Consider the following 14,163-nt stretch of genomic DNA (forward strand, 5'->3'; position numbering starts at 1 on the left):
CAGGTGAAGTCCCGCCCCTGAGTTTAGGACACAGCCTATGCCTGAGCGGGGATGGATACTGAGTGAGAGCGTGGATTGGCTGGAGGGCGGGTTCATAGGTTCTCTGAGTATGCCCAGTGGTCAAAACTTCCTGCGTCAGTAATACTGGGCGGAAGTGGCTGGGAGCGGGGGCTTGCGAGGATGCGAGTGTTGAGACTGGAAATTGGAGAAGACGCTGTGGACGGTCAGATTTATTTCGGGGGAGGAGGGCTTCAGGGGGAGCTATAGAGGTGAGTGTCCAAAGGGCTGAAAGTGGAGATCTAAGGAGACTCAGGGTGGGACGTCTAGGGGGCCTCAGAGTGTGGAATCCTGACACTCAGCGGCCCTGGGGTCTGACAGGTTCTACGGGGGGAAGTAGCTTTGGCAGTCCGAGGGTGCTGAGGTGAACGGGGCAGTCGGCAAAGGAAGTCGGAGAGGGTTCCGAGTGGGGAGATAAAAAGGCTGGGAGTGGACAAGTCTGAGAAAGCTCAGATTAGGGGAGCAGAGTTGCTCAGAATGGGAGATGTGAAGGAGCGAGGTGAGAGGAGGGTCCTTAGGCTCTGAGGGACCTATGCTTACGGTTGCATTCGAGAGAGGCTTCATGTGTGGGCTCAGAGAATGCTCTCTGTGAGGCTTGGGCAGACCCACGTATACTTTGGAGAGCGTCAGTGGACAGAGCGATGGAGGAGTATACTGACTGCTGATATCAGAGCTGGGATCTGGGGGTCGCGGTACGGAGAGTGATCTTTGGGTGGCTTTGAGAAACTGAAGACTCCAGCTTTGAAGACTGGAGTTTATAGGAAGTCTCAGGGAAGGGTCTGGCCCCTAATGGGCTGGAAGGAGGGCTGGTCACAGCCTGAAGATAGGAGGCTTAGTGACTTACTCCTCCCCACAGGACGGCACACAAGGAGTTGGTATCCATGGAGGAGCAGGACGCCAGGGTCCCAGCACTGGAGCCATTCAGGGTGGAACAGGTTGACAAGACTGGGGTCTAGAGTAGTGTGGGAATAGGCGGGTGTGGGATGGGTGGACAGGCTGATTCCTGGGTCTCTTGGTTGGACTGCCCCAGCTCTCCTCGAAGACTAACCCTCTGCCCCACTTCCAACCTACAGGTTCATAAGCTATCCCAAGCCCCTCTCTAAAGGGAAAGGTTACCCAGTCATGATAGGACCCCTGTGTTGGGCAAAGCTGCTCTTAACCTTTTTTTTTTTTTTTTTTTTCAAGACAGGGTTTCTCTGTATAGCTCTGTCTGTCCTGGAACTCACTCCGTAGACCAGGCTGGCCTCGAACTCAGAAATCCCTCAGAAATCCGCCTGCCTCTGCCTCCCAAGTGCTGGGACTAAAGGCATGGGCCACCACCGCCCGGCTGCTCTTAACCTTCTTAATGCCGGAACCTTTTAATACAGTTCCTCATGTGGTGACCCCGCCTCCACCATAAACTTATTTTCATTGCTACTTCATAATTATTTTTACGAATCATAATGTAAATGTCTGTTTCCTGATTGTCGTGTCTGTTGACCCAAGAGGGCTGCGACCCACAGGTTGAGAACCACTGTCCTAAGGGCAGTCTTTCCTTTATAGGCGCCACCTCTAATCTACTATGTCCCTGACTTCATCTCCAAGGAAGAGGAGGAGTATTTGCTTCGACAGGTGACCCCAGTGCCCCTCTTTTTTTAGCGTGTGTGTGTGTGTGTGTGTGTGTGTGTGTGTTTGTGTGGTCACACGGCACAAACGTTTACTGGGGGAGGGGCCATCAGTCCTTCTTGGCTGCTATTTTCCTCATGGCTGCAAGCGCCTTGCTCAGCTCCTCCTGCCTCCTCTTAGCACGGATGTGTGTGCTCACCCCCTTCTTGATGAACTCGGGTGCCCACTTGTCTTGGACACCTTGAGCAGCCCTGTGTCGTGCTGCTCATCAGACATGAAGCTGCACACCTCACTGGTCATGTCTCACCTGAACTTGATGTGCTCGATGAGGTGGCCATGGCACTGGCTATGCCTCGGTTTGCTGGTGTTCTCCATCACCTTGTGGTCCTTGTTAAGGCCCAGGGCCATGGGGTCCTGCATGGCTACTGCTCTCCTACGGCATCCAGAACAGGACCCCCTCCCCCAAGTGCTCTTCTAGGCTGTCCTTCTTGTCTTCCCATAATTCCTTTCCAACATTCAGCTCCCATATGAGAACCCCAGAACTTCTATGGAAACCCTGGCAGGAAGAGTCCCCTAACACAGCCTTACTCTCCCCATTCCTCTTTCAGACACTGGGTCAGTCCGAAAGAGCTTTCTCAGCCAGGTGTCATGGCACATACTTGCAATCCCAGCTAGGGAGGCTGAGGCGAGGCAGGAGGATCCCAATTTCAGGCCTTTTGTTTTTGTTTTTAATTTCATGAGTGTATGAATGTTTGTTTTCAGGTATGTATGTGCACCACCTCTGTACAGTGTCCAAGGAGGCTAGAGGAGGGTGTCGGATCTCCTGAAACTGGAGTTTCATACATATGGTTGTGAGCGGCCACAAGGGTGCTAGGGATTGTACCTGGGTCTTTTGCAAAAGCCGCAAGTGCTTTAAACCACTGAGCCAACTCTCCAGCCCTGTATCGTGAGCTCTTATTTGAAACAAAGCAAACAAAATAAACAAGAAAGAGGTTCCCTTAGAGGCTTAGGAAAACCAAAATGTACATACCTCTGTTCGCGCGCGTGTGCGTGTGCGTGTGCGTGTGTGTGTGTGTGTTCGTCCTGCTGTCCTGCTGTGGGGTACATGCTAGGCTTACATTGTACCATCAAGACACATCCACCAGCCTAAGGGCACACATAAGACTTACATTCTCTACACTGAGATAGCCCAGTCTAACCTCTAAAACAAGGGTGTTATTGAGATCACATTCCTGACAGGAATAGCCCAGTGCAACCCCAGAGCCTTGGGTACAAAGGATCAGAGCTCATTTTCCCTGTCGAGGAATCCCAGGTTGGGTGTGGTGGCCCATGTCTGCAGTGCCAGCTCTGGGAAGGAGGATGCAGGAGAATTGGGATCCACAGCCGTGCTCAGTTACGTGGACATTTTGAGATCAGTCTAGGATGCATGAGACCCTATCCCCCTGCCACTCCCACCAAATCTGGGCCCATAGTACACCAAGAGTGAAGTCCCATTCGCAGCTGTGGGTGCAATCTGTGTAGAACATCTGTCACTCCATTGATCGCCAAAGTTGACTCAGCTGGTCTGTCTGGCTTGGCAAGTGTCCCTGTGCTTCCCTACACCTTTGTGAGTCTCTTTGAAGCTAAACTCTTGATAAAGCAACCTTCCTAGGTAGAGGAGGACCACTTAGTGTAGTGGTGTAGGTTCTTGCCCTGGCCATCCCTGTTGCCCCCTTCCTCCCCAGCCTCATGAGGATGGACCACTGTACTACCCAACCGTCAGCGCCATCAGCCTGGGCTCTCTTTCAGTCAAGGTTATATGAATAGCTGCTCTCCCCAACTAGAACCTTCAGACTGAATAGCTGTTCTCCATAACTAGAACCCCTAGACAAGCTCTAGACAGCCCATTTCACCCCACATGGAGGCCCTTGTGTTGGCATGGGTAGGAAAGTCCTGAAAACCCCATTCCTCACCTCCTAGGTTTTCAATGCCCCAAAGCCAAAGTGGACCCAGCTGTCTGGGAGGAAGCTTCAGAACTGGGGTAAGTGTTCCTGGCTAGGGAATGTGATCCAGGAAAGACAAGAAGAACTCAGGCTCAATGGTTTCAAACCATGTGGGGCTTTCTCCAGGGGTCCCAGGGGTCCCAGGGGTCCCAGGGATCCCAGAGCAAGGAAGATTCAGGGGTTGGGTGGTCTTGAGGGACTTAGGCATCTATTAGTTGGAAGTATCTCTCAGGGCCAAGTGCTTTGAAGGAAACTTCAGAAAGATCTAGTAACAGTCTCCAAAACTCAGTGGGTAGGGATACTTCGAACCACTGGAATATCTTTAATGGGGGGGGGGGGGGGTTTCAGATTCCAAGACTCTGATTGGGTACCATCAAGCCTTCATTGCACTCTGCAGGGGGGCTCCCCCATCCCCGGGGGATGGTCCCTGAGCGACTCCCTCCATGGCTTCAACGCTACGTGGACAAAGTATCTGACCTCAACCTTTTTGGGGGTCTCCCAGCTAACCATGTGCTTGTGAACCAGTATCTGCCTGGGGAGGGCATCATGGTAACCGTACATCCTCATCCCAGTTCCCCTGCTAAGTACCTCCCCCAGATAGCCAAGTCATTAAGAGGAGGGCCGCCATCATGCTTGCCCACCCTTAGCAGCAGCACTCCACCAAGGCGTGTCCCTTGCTGTCCCAGCTTAGGAGCCCCACTTTGACTTAGTGGGATGGTGCAGGTTCCTGCCCTGGCCATCTCTGGTGCCCCCTTCCTCCCCAGCCTCATGAAGACGGACCACTGTACTACCCAACCGTCAGCACCATCAGCCTGGGCTCCCACACTGTCCTTGATTTCTATGAACCTCGACAGCCAGACGAAGATGTCCCTACAGAACAGGTGGGTCCTGAGATGATGCCCCAAGCATTTGGGGGCATTCTAACATCTGGCATCCCATATACTCCAGGACAGTCTGACCCTACCTGTATTTAGAGTATTCCTGACATGCAGACATGTTCCCTTGTCCCTCGTTGGGTATCCCCCCTACTTTCTCCCAGATACCCAGCCCATACCCAACCAGTCTGCTTGTATGGTGCTCCAGCTGCCGTGATATCCACAGATACCAATGCTTACTCCTCTGTGGTATTGAGTGACTGAGGATATTGATGACTCGGGATCTTCCCGAAGACGACCTGAGCTCAACCCGATATTCCAACCAACTTTTTTTTTTTTTTTTAAGAAATTACTCTTTACTTATTTTTTAGAACAGGTTTGTGTAGCCCAGGCTGGCCTCAACATTTGCCATCTTCCTGTCCCATCCTTCCAGTGCCAATGTTAGAAGTGTGTGCCCCCATGCCTGGCTCCAACACATATTCTTGATATCCTCAAGATATCCCAATGTGTCATTCTCTCATGTGTGCCCCAGTGTCCTCCCAGACTGCACAGGGCACCTTAACACCAGTGTCCTGAAACTCTAGTCATATGGTCTATGACCCCTAGATTCTCTTTAACCTCACGAGGCTCTGTTGGAGATAACCAATCCCCTTATCTAGCTCTTAAGTCATGCATTCTTGATACTCCAGTGTTCATAGAGTTTCTCCCTGAACACCCTGGCCAGATGTTTCTCAGCTCCATTCCTTAAAGTTCCCTCTTTTCCATCCCTTCCGCCCAGGCAGGCTTGCTGCAATTCCAATTCCTGACCAAAGCCTCCCTAACATCCAGGGTCCTGGAATAGGTCACTCCCTTTAACCTCTGTATTAGAGCCGGACCCCAGCAGTGTACCCCCAGATTAGCTCTGAGTAAGTTTCCTTGGGATTGCCCATTTCTGTCCCATCTCCTCAGATGCTAGCTGAAGCACCCTCTATGTCTTCATCTGCAGCATAGGCCCAGGCTCCTCCCAAAGACTGGACACACACACACACACACACACACACACACACACACACACACACACACACGGCCCAATAGCCTTGTCCCTAGAACCAATAGATTACCACTCCTGGGGACTTGCTGACCCGTGTCCCCTCACTAACTGCTGATGCCTGCTGACTTTTCACCCACTCCCAAACTCGGACCATTATTGACTGATTCCCACAGCCCCGGCCACCTCAACAGCCCATCACCTCTCTGCTGGTGGAACCACGGAGCCTGCTGGTGCTCCGGGGCTTAGCTTATACACGCCTGCTCCACGGCATCACAGCCACCCATGTGGATGAGTTGGACACCATCTCACTACCGCCCAATGCTGCTGCCTGCCAGTCGGCGCTGCCTGGAGCCCAGCTGGTGCGAGGTACCCGTGTCTCTCTGACCATTCGTCGAGTGCCCCGTGTGCTGCGCGCCAGCCTCCTGCTGAGCAAGTGACCACCAGGCTCCAAACCCTGTGACCTTGGTACCCTAGGGCAGAGGTAGCTGTCCAGGGTTATTTATTTTCTCAGTAACTATGGAAACTGGGGAGCAGACACCCATTCCAAATAAACAGAAAATACCTTTACTCGGTTTGGATTTTTTTTTTTTTTTTTTTTTTTTTTTTTTTTTTTTTTTTGATAAGTAGGAACGGTTGCTTCAGTTTCTTTCTTCCTCCCTGTTTCCCTCTTCAATACTGGAGGCAGAACCCAGGGCTTCTTGGATCCTAGACAAATACTGCACCACTAAACTATATCCCCAGCAACAATTGCATTATTTTTTAGTTTTGCAATAAGGCTTCCATAAGTTGCCTAGGCTAGCCTTGAACTTGAGATCATCTTATCTGAGATGACAGGCTTTAGCTGCCAGGTGCTTGGACTTTTTTTAGTATCATTATACCCGAGACTTAAATGAATGGGATGGTCCCTGTTGCTCAGATGCAGGCATCCCTGAAGGTGACAGGATCTATGGTCTTGAGGGAGATGTGTGGAGTTTTCTATCTCAAAGCCCCACAGGATGGTGTGGGCATGGTGTTGGAAGGTTTAAGTTCTTCTGCTGGGAAGGAAGGAGTTAAATCTCTCCGCACCTCTGCAAGGCATCAGATTTCTCAGGTCCAGGTTCTTCCAGGAAGGGGTGGAGCTAGGCTGGCCCCTGGGCCTCTCAGTAGCCTCAGGCTTGGCTAAGTCTTGCTGAGAAAGCATGGGGGACCGTCTAAGAAAGAGGCTGTTACTGGACATCCTCACCTGACTGTCCCCAAGTGCACAGCCATGGCCCTGTTTCCACCTCTTGGCCATGGATTCCCCCCAGAGCCTGTGAATCATCCCCTGGGAGCTCCTAGGGAGCTGGATGTTGCCGGACATACCATCTGCCCTGCACCTGAGGAGGAGACAAGCAGGTGGGGTTGGGCCTCGATAGGGAGCTCCAAGGCAGGGAGCTGTGGGAAGGGCCATGCCTGACCATGACTGAATAAGGATATGGAGAAAAGTGGGGATGGGGTTTAGGTGGAAAAGGAGACACTTTGCCTCACCAGGGGGGCCCATTAACATTTCTTCTCCCTAGGCCAGAGCAGGTCCAGGCCTCCTTGGGCCCACCTGGGCATTTCATGGGTGAACTGAAGGGCACTGAGCCTCCCACTAACCCCTCAAGACTACCACTGGCCTCTTCCAGTGAGCATCAAGATGGGAGCAAACCCTGTGAGGTGAGCTGAACACAGGCTCTGCTCCAGTCCCACCTCTTATCTGGCCCCCTGAATCTGCCTCTTGCTCTAGGGATGCTATGATGATTCTGAGGGAGTGCTGGGTATCTGTGGAGGAAGGGACACCATAAGGACATCTGTTTGACAATCAGTATGGAAGTATTTCAGTTATTTTTAATCTTTTTGTGTATTTACTGTGTGTGTCATACGTTCGGGTGTCAGAGGCCAGTGTCTCTCAGTCACTCTCCACCACGTGTTTCGAGACAGGGTCTCTTCCTGACCCTGGCTAGGATGGCTGGCCAGTGAGCGCCTCGGATCTGCCTGCCTCCACCCCTCCAGCACTGGTATTACCAACCGGTGCTACATGCTTGGTTCTTTGTGTACTTACTGGCACAGCACACACTTTATCAGCCGAGCCATCTCCTGGTTTTCTCCCAGCCTCCTTATTTGAGACAGGCGTTCACTGTGTAGCTCAGCCTGCCCTTCAACCTTCTACTTTCTTCCCTCAGAGAACTGGTGTTCTCTGAGTATATTTTACCATCTCCAAGCTGGACATATTTCCACATTTTATCAAGTAGGACATGAGAAATTTATTAATGGCCCCATTCCTTTTGGGGGTACTCTGCTCCATGACCCCCTCCCAGTTTAGACCCATATAAAGACCTTTCTAGAAGACTTGGGAACCTGAAGATCTTAATTAGATGTCTCCAACCTTGGGGTAAAGGGCTGCCAAGTGGGAGCATCCCAAGTGTTGTTCTGGAGAGGGGCATGGCTTCAGAGAAATATCCACAAGGCAGCAGCCTGCTTGGGATAGGGGTAGTGTATTGGCCCACTGGCCCTGATTTTGGCTCCCTGGAATCTCCAGCACTCTGACTCTGGTCTGGAAGTACTAGAAGCTGAACAGGACAGTCTACATCTTTGTCTGTTGAGGTTGAACTTCCGGCTACAGGATCTGGAACAAGGCCTTGGATCTTGGACGCTGGCCCACAACAGGATTGTCCAGCTGCAGGTAGGCAGTGGGAGGCCAGAATATGGGGGAGTGGATAGAGTCCTTGGTATGGGTGTAAACTTTTTTGGATAGAAAGTGGGTTTGTTGCATATTCTGACTTCTGCATAGGACATGGAAGACAAAATAACTCCAGGTTGGGGGGGGGGGAGGGGGATCTGGTATGACTGTCATGCGTATGAGGCAGTGGGATCTAGTATGACTGTCATGTTTATGAGGTAGGGGGGGATCTGGTATGACTGTCATGTGTATGAGAGTGTCTCACTATGTGTTCCAGGCCCTGCAGGCAGAGTTACGAGGGGCAGCTGAACGTGTGGATGCATTGCTTGCATTCGGTGAGGGCCTGGCAGAGAGGAGTGAGCCCAGGGCCTGGGCATCCCTAGAGCAGGTCCTGAGGGCCCTTGGAACCCACCGAGACACCATCTTCCAACGGCTCTGGCAGCTGCAGGCCCAGTTGATCAGCTATAGCCTGGTATGACCTGCCCTGGTAGTCCCCAGCCCAGACCCTAAACCCCCAACTCCCATGACATCTATCCTCTGCTCCAGGTGCTTGAGAAGGCCAACCTCCTGGACCAGGACTTGGAAGTTGAGGGAGACTCAGACGGGCCAGCGGCTGGTGGAGTCTGGGGGCCTTGGGCACCCAGTACCTTCCCTACTCCCGCAGAGTTGGAGTGGGACCCAGCAGGGGATGTTGGGGGTCTTGGGCCCTCAGGGCAAAAGATATCTCGGATACCAGGAGCTCCCTGTGAGCTGTGTGGCTACAGGGGACCCCAGAGCAGTGGACAGGGCCTTGAGGTGAGATCAGCCCCCTCAAATCTCCCTACTTGGCTGGGCCCCACAAGGTACCTTTCTGCACCTTTCTAATATGGCCTTTCCCTTTCAAGGAGGACTTGGCCCTGTCTCTCCCTCTAAGCCTCTCTTGTTTGATTTTTTGATTTTTTTTTTTTTAAGACAGATTCATGCTATGCAGTATAGGCTGGCCTTGAACTCACAATCCTCCTGCCTTAGTCTCTTCAGTGCTGGGGTTATAGGCATGCCCACCTACCTGTGTCCACCCTAGCTGTCACCATGATTCTCTTGTGTGTTCTGTATCTCTTTGCCACCATGGATCCCTGTTTGCCTCTTTCCTCTGTCTTTGTCCCCTCATTCCTCTCTTCCCTGTGCTGTGACATCACCCTGAGCCTTCTCTAAGCACACCAGCCTCACTCCCATCCCTGAGCTACATGCCCAGCTCACCTCTCCCAGTTTAGTTCAGTCCCCTTATGTCACCTCTTCAGAGAGTTGCTGTGACCAACTTAGCCTCCCCCACCATTACTTCCTGATGCTCCTCACTGTGGCTTGACATGATATATTTATTTGTTAACTTCCTACCTCTCTGGGTGGAATGTTAAGCTCCACAAAGACCAGAAATTTTGCCCATTTCCATTCTCACCAAGCCTCCTAGAATTGTGCCTGGCATGTAATAGACACTCATTAAATATTTACTGGATGAATGAATAAGTAAAGTTTCTCTCCTCTTGGTTTCTTTGGCTCAGCCCCTCTCTGTCTCTCCCACAAGATCTGAGTGTATCGGCATAATTTCCTCTCTGTGGCACCTCCTTCCAGACCCTTCTATAACCATGCTACCGGTCTTCCGAGAAACGTGAACCTTTCTCTTCCCACAGGACCTGCTCTCACTGGGGCTCAGCCACCGGAAGCATTTAGCAGCTCACCATCGAAGGCGTCTCCGGAAGCCTCAGGTAAGCCAGGTGCACCGGGGGTGGGGGGTGGGGTGGGGGGGTGTTGATCCAAGTAGAAGAGCCAGCGGGTACCGACAGCCACACATACGAAGGAATATGCTTTTCCCTCTGTAACTGAAAAGTCTACACATCACAGATTCAGGACCTAAAGTGAATCATGCTGCCATCTCTGTCCTTTGGTCTCTTCTCCAACCCCAGCTGGAGTCCCTTTTCCTTTGTTTACTAACCTAACCCTGTGACCCTTGACCTATTTGCAGTAGCCAAAGTCCCAGGCTAGTCAGAGTGCTCTGATTGGCCAGGTCTGAGTCACATGCCCCATCACAGAAGAGGGGAGAACAGAAGCCAGCCTAAAGTGACCCTGAGGGTCTGAATGTAGAGGCACCCACACATCATTATATCAGCGTTATCAGGAAAAGGGCAGTGGGTGCCTGAAGGATAGGCACAGATGCCCACCATACTATACGTTCATGTGGGGTTCAGGGATGCCAGGAAAGGAGGAGAAATAAGGCCAGCCCTAAAGGTCTGGAGTAGTGAGGGAATGTCCTCACTTATGTGTCACTGACAATCCTCCTGCTGCTGTCTGCTGTCTATCCTCAGGACAAGAAGAGGCAAGTATCTCCCAGTCTGCCTGATGTGATGCTGCAAGTGGACCGTGGGTGAGAGGCTTGAAAGACTGGACTTGGGAGTTTGGGAGAGAGGGATCGTGGTGGGGGCCCACCCTTGATTTTTATACTGTGTCTCTTTTCAGGGTCCCAGCTCCTGCATCCAGGTGGCCCCTGACCCTCTTCTTTCTCCTTCTCTTCCTCCTTCTGGTGGGTGCCACACTGTTGCTGCCCTTTTCGGGGGTCCCCTCCTGTTTTCATGCCCGGCTGGCCAGGACGCCCTACCTGGTGCTCAGCTATGTCAATGGTCTCCCTCCAATCTGAGTCCACCAGCCCAGACACGTGCATTAAATGGTCACTTTCAGGAGATGTCTGAGAATATTAGTGCTTGAGAACTTGGAAACAGATAGAGCTCGGATATGTTCTGACAGCCCCTTCTATACTCCTTTATCTTGAGGGCAGGACACAGAGAGCCTGTCTTAATTGTGGTCCCCAAATTGTAACACAGAGATTAGATGTAGCCCAAGCTGTTGATGGAGTGGTAGGAGAACGAGGAGATGATCCAGGGAAGGGAGCAGGGCACCATTGACTGACTTGAAGAGCTGGTGGCTGCAGTAGGTACCCAGAGAGTCAAATGGCTGGAGACCCCGGGAAACCACGTAGTGCACACTCAAACTGGTTCCAGGCTTCCACACTTCATTGGTCAGGTCTCTTCCTAGAGAGGTGGACTCCCTAATACTTCCTGTCTATCTGTCTATCCTCCCCATGAACACCAGTCTCTGGAAGATGGGGGAGAAAGAAAGAAGAGACGGCACCTGCCAAGGAAGCAGGTGCCAGGCTGGGGCAGGTGCTGCTGGTATGCAGCCAACACCTGTCTCACATCCATTCTGAAGATGTTCCCGTATTCTGCACGGATGGGTGTAGGCTGGGCAATCACTAGCTCAGGACTGAGACAGTCAAGTCACTCTCCTTCTTAGAATAATTTCCCCCTTGGTACTAGCCCAGGCTGATTTTGAACCTCCTGCCTCAACCTCCAGAGGGCTGGGATTACAGGTACGTGTCATCGGGCCTAGCTAATAAATATTTCTGTTCTGTGTTGCTTGGAATGAAACCCAGGGCCTGGAGCATGCCAGGCAAGTGGTCCACCATTGATCTGCATCTCTGGTTCCTGGGGTTGACAACCTCATCTCCTCAAATCTAAGGTGTGAGGGAAGAGGTGGGAAGGGACAAACACAAGAACAAGGCAGAGCCCTGTGCTAGCCCGATGTTCATTGAACACAACTCCTTCTCCCTGTGCTGGTCTCCAAGCTGCACACAGAATCCACACCCTGTGACAAGGCCCCACTGTAGCCAGGTGCAAAGAGAAGCCAGGGCTGAGGCCACACAGGAGCAAGTGACTAAGGCCAAGTCCTCCCTGACTTAATGCAAACGGGAGTTTGTGTGGCAACTGAGAAATTCAGGACTTCTGGCACAACTAAATGCTAAATGATGTCTTCATCTCTGCACCCCACCCCCACCCCCACTTTTTGTCTTTGTCCATTTCCTAGTGGCCAGAATGTCCTGTCAATTTACCAGTCAACAGGATAGCTCTCCCTTTAAACTTCCATACAAAGTCCCAGGAGGGCACTTCTGGCTTAGGCCAAGTTTCTACCTTCAGGAGGAGCCACAGTCAGGTCTGCTGGAGTCATGGAGGCTAACCATGGGGAAGAAGAGTATCTTCAAAGTAAACAGGAATGGCTACTGGAAAGGCAAAAAACGGTACTGAGGTCTGGGAAGCAGTAGCTTCTAGGAGAGCCCACGCTAAGATACTGCAAACCTAAGGGATATATCAGGAAATCTGTCGTTATGATCTGTCTTCCTAAATAAGTCTGTCTATCTATCTTCTGTGTGTGTACACAGGCAGATGCACATCAGACAAATTGCCATAGTTAGTTCTCATCTTCTCCTGTGTGGTCCCTAGGATTTGAACTCAACTAGTCAGGCTTGTCACTAAGCTTGTTTATCTACTGAACCATCTCTCTGGCCCCTTTTCCTCCCCCCCTTTTTTTTTTTTTAGACAAGATGGCTCTATGTAGCTCAGGCCCTTGGGGCCAGGAAGAGATGGAGGCTGGGATATGTAAAGGGCACAGGTTGGCTAGGACTTGAGTAGTCACTTTCAGAACTCTGGCGTTGAGATGGTAAGCCCAGTGGTTATCCAACTTGCTTAGCAAGCACAAAGCCACAGACAGAGCAAACAGTCCAGCATGTGTTGTGGTACAACATGCCTGCGATCTGGAGGTGGAGTTGCAGGCCATTATCCCTTACATGACCAGATTGAGGCCAGCCTGGGTTAAGTGAGTCCATGTTTTAAAAAGAACAAAAAACGAAACCAAGCTCACCTTGCTAAATAAAACTGAAGCTGAAAGATGAGCAGACATAGCTAACATCCTATGACGGGGGTAACAGAGTTCGGTAAAAAAAAAAAAAAAAGCCTTATGTAAATAGTGTCACAGGCTCTTTTTTTCCGTTACACACCCAGCCTCAGCCGAGGCACAAGGAGCTGAATGTTGAGACCAGCCTAGACTATAACAAGACCCTGTCTCGAAAAAGCAAAGGCCCCTAATGAAAGAATCAACAAGAGTGTTAAGACAACCAACAAGGAAGTGGGCACACCTCACATTTATTCCCTTTATACAAGAATCCCGAAGAAGGCTAACAGGAGTAGGGACTAGGATTCTCCAGGAGTCTTAGGCTCATCAGCTGGGATGAGCTACTGTAACCTCCCTTACAATCCGTAGTTCTTCATAGCGAGTCGGACTGCGAAGTTTCTCACGGTTCATCAGGGTATTCTGTTAAACATGCGCGGCAAAGTCTGTTTCCTTGGCATTAAAAACAGCAAAGGGCGGGGAGTGAGGAGGTAGGTGTGTTCTTATAAGTCAAGAGAGGTGTCACGGCCCCGAGGGGAGGAGAAAGAGCGCCCGTGCTCTCTTTGACTTTGGGTTGGTGTATCACAGCATTCATTGTGCAGGCCGCCGGTGCCACAGGGTGCTCGGGACCCCCTTGGTGAGGGAATGTCTGATCTTTCGGCATGCACTGAGAAAATTCGGTTGTCTCTCAAGACATCTCAGCTTCCATTTGGATGAGTTCCTGATCCTCCCTAAACCGTCAGAAGGAACCTTTATTTGGGTCTGTCACCGTTCATCGGACCGCGTCTCCCGTGCCTTCACAAGAATTCTTTGGGGCACCACCATCCTCCAGCCTGGTCTCCGGGGCTGTCACGTCTCCGGGTTCCTCAGTCGGACCCCGCGGGCGCACGAAAGTACCCATGGCCGTGGCGTGGCCGGAACGCAGCAGCTGCAGCTGACGCCGTCCCCGGCGATACAGATACTCGATGCGCAGCACGTCGGAGCGCGGGAGGCTGGCGTGCTGCCGGAACTCGGCCCGCACCCGCGCCTCGGCGCCCGGCTTCCCGCGCCCGGCACGCAGCAGCTCGCGGTACAGGCTCAGAACTTGCCGCTGCAGCCGGCTGGGCCGGCTCATGACCGCGGCGTCGCCGTCAGGCCCCACACACCGGCCGGAAGGACCGCCCCGACACACGTGCTGAGACGCTAACG

At 51.9% G+C, this 14,163-nt stretch overlaps 3 protein-coding genes and 1 pseudogene across 6 annotated transcripts; 2 read left to right on the top strand and 2 right to left on the bottom strand.

The window, feature by feature from the left end:
- Positions 1–98: 98 nt before the first annotated feature.
- Alkbh6 (alkB homolog 6) lies at positions 99–6,116 on the top strand. Of its 3 annotated transcripts, none has more exons than XM_034497556.2 (7): positions 99–223; positions 914–992; positions 1,600–1,668; positions 3,622–3,682; positions 4,042–4,193; positions 4,409–4,525; positions 5,723–6,116. In XM_034497556.2, exons 2-7 carry the CDS (start codon positions 939–941, stop codon positions 5,984–5,986), a joined length of 717 nt encoding a protein of 238 aa, XP_034353447.1. In that variant the 5' UTR covers positions 99–223; positions 914–938; the 3' UTR covers positions 5,987–6,116. The 3 variants fall into 3 exon arrangements, with proteins under 3 accessions (XP_034353447.1, XP_034353381.1, XP_076787756.1); XM_034497490.2 differs by having other exon boundaries at positions 119–269; XM_076931641.1 differs by lacking the exon at positions 914–992 and having other exon boundaries at positions 154–269.
- LOC143441207 (large ribosomal subunit protein eL36 pseudogene) lies at positions 1,675–3,430 on the bottom strand (annotated as a pseudogene).
- Positions 6,117–6,170: 54 nt separating the features above from the next.
- Syne4 (spectrin repeat containing nuclear envelope family member 4) lies at positions 6,171–10,937 on the top strand. Of its 2 annotated transcripts, none has more exons than XM_076931628.1 (8): positions 6,171–6,923; positions 7,088–7,226; positions 8,089–8,232; positions 8,507–8,701; positions 8,776–9,024; positions 9,894–9,968; positions 10,566–10,576; positions 10,717–10,937. In XM_076931628.1, exons 1-8 carry the CDS (start codon positions 6,796–6,798, stop codon positions 10,892–10,894), a joined length of 1,119 nt encoding a protein of 372 aa, XP_076787743.1. In that variant the 5' UTR covers positions 6,171–6,795; the 3' UTR covers positions 10,895–10,937. The 2 variants fall into 2 exon arrangements, with proteins under 2 accessions (XP_076787743.1, XP_034367634.1); XM_034511743.2 differs by having other exon boundaries at positions 6,175–6,923; positions 10,566–10,624.
- Positions 10,938–13,192: 2,255 nt separating this feature from the next.
- Sdhaf1 (succinate dehydrogenase complex assembly factor 1) lies at positions 13,193–14,163 on the bottom strand. The gene has a single exon (XM_034511682.3). The coding sequence runs from the start codon at positions 14,087–14,089 to the stop codon at positions 13,748–13,750; it is 342 nt and encodes a 113-aa protein (XP_034367573.1). The 5' UTR covers positions 14,090–14,163; the 3' UTR covers positions 13,193–13,747.

This window comes from Arvicanthis niloticus, chromosome 1, assembly GCF_011762505.2.
Source record: "Arvicanthis niloticus isolate mArvNil1 chromosome 1, mArvNil1.pat.X, whole genome shotgun sequence".
NCBI lineage: Eukaryota > Metazoa > Chordata > Mammalia > Rodentia > Muridae > Arvicanthis > Arvicanthis niloticus.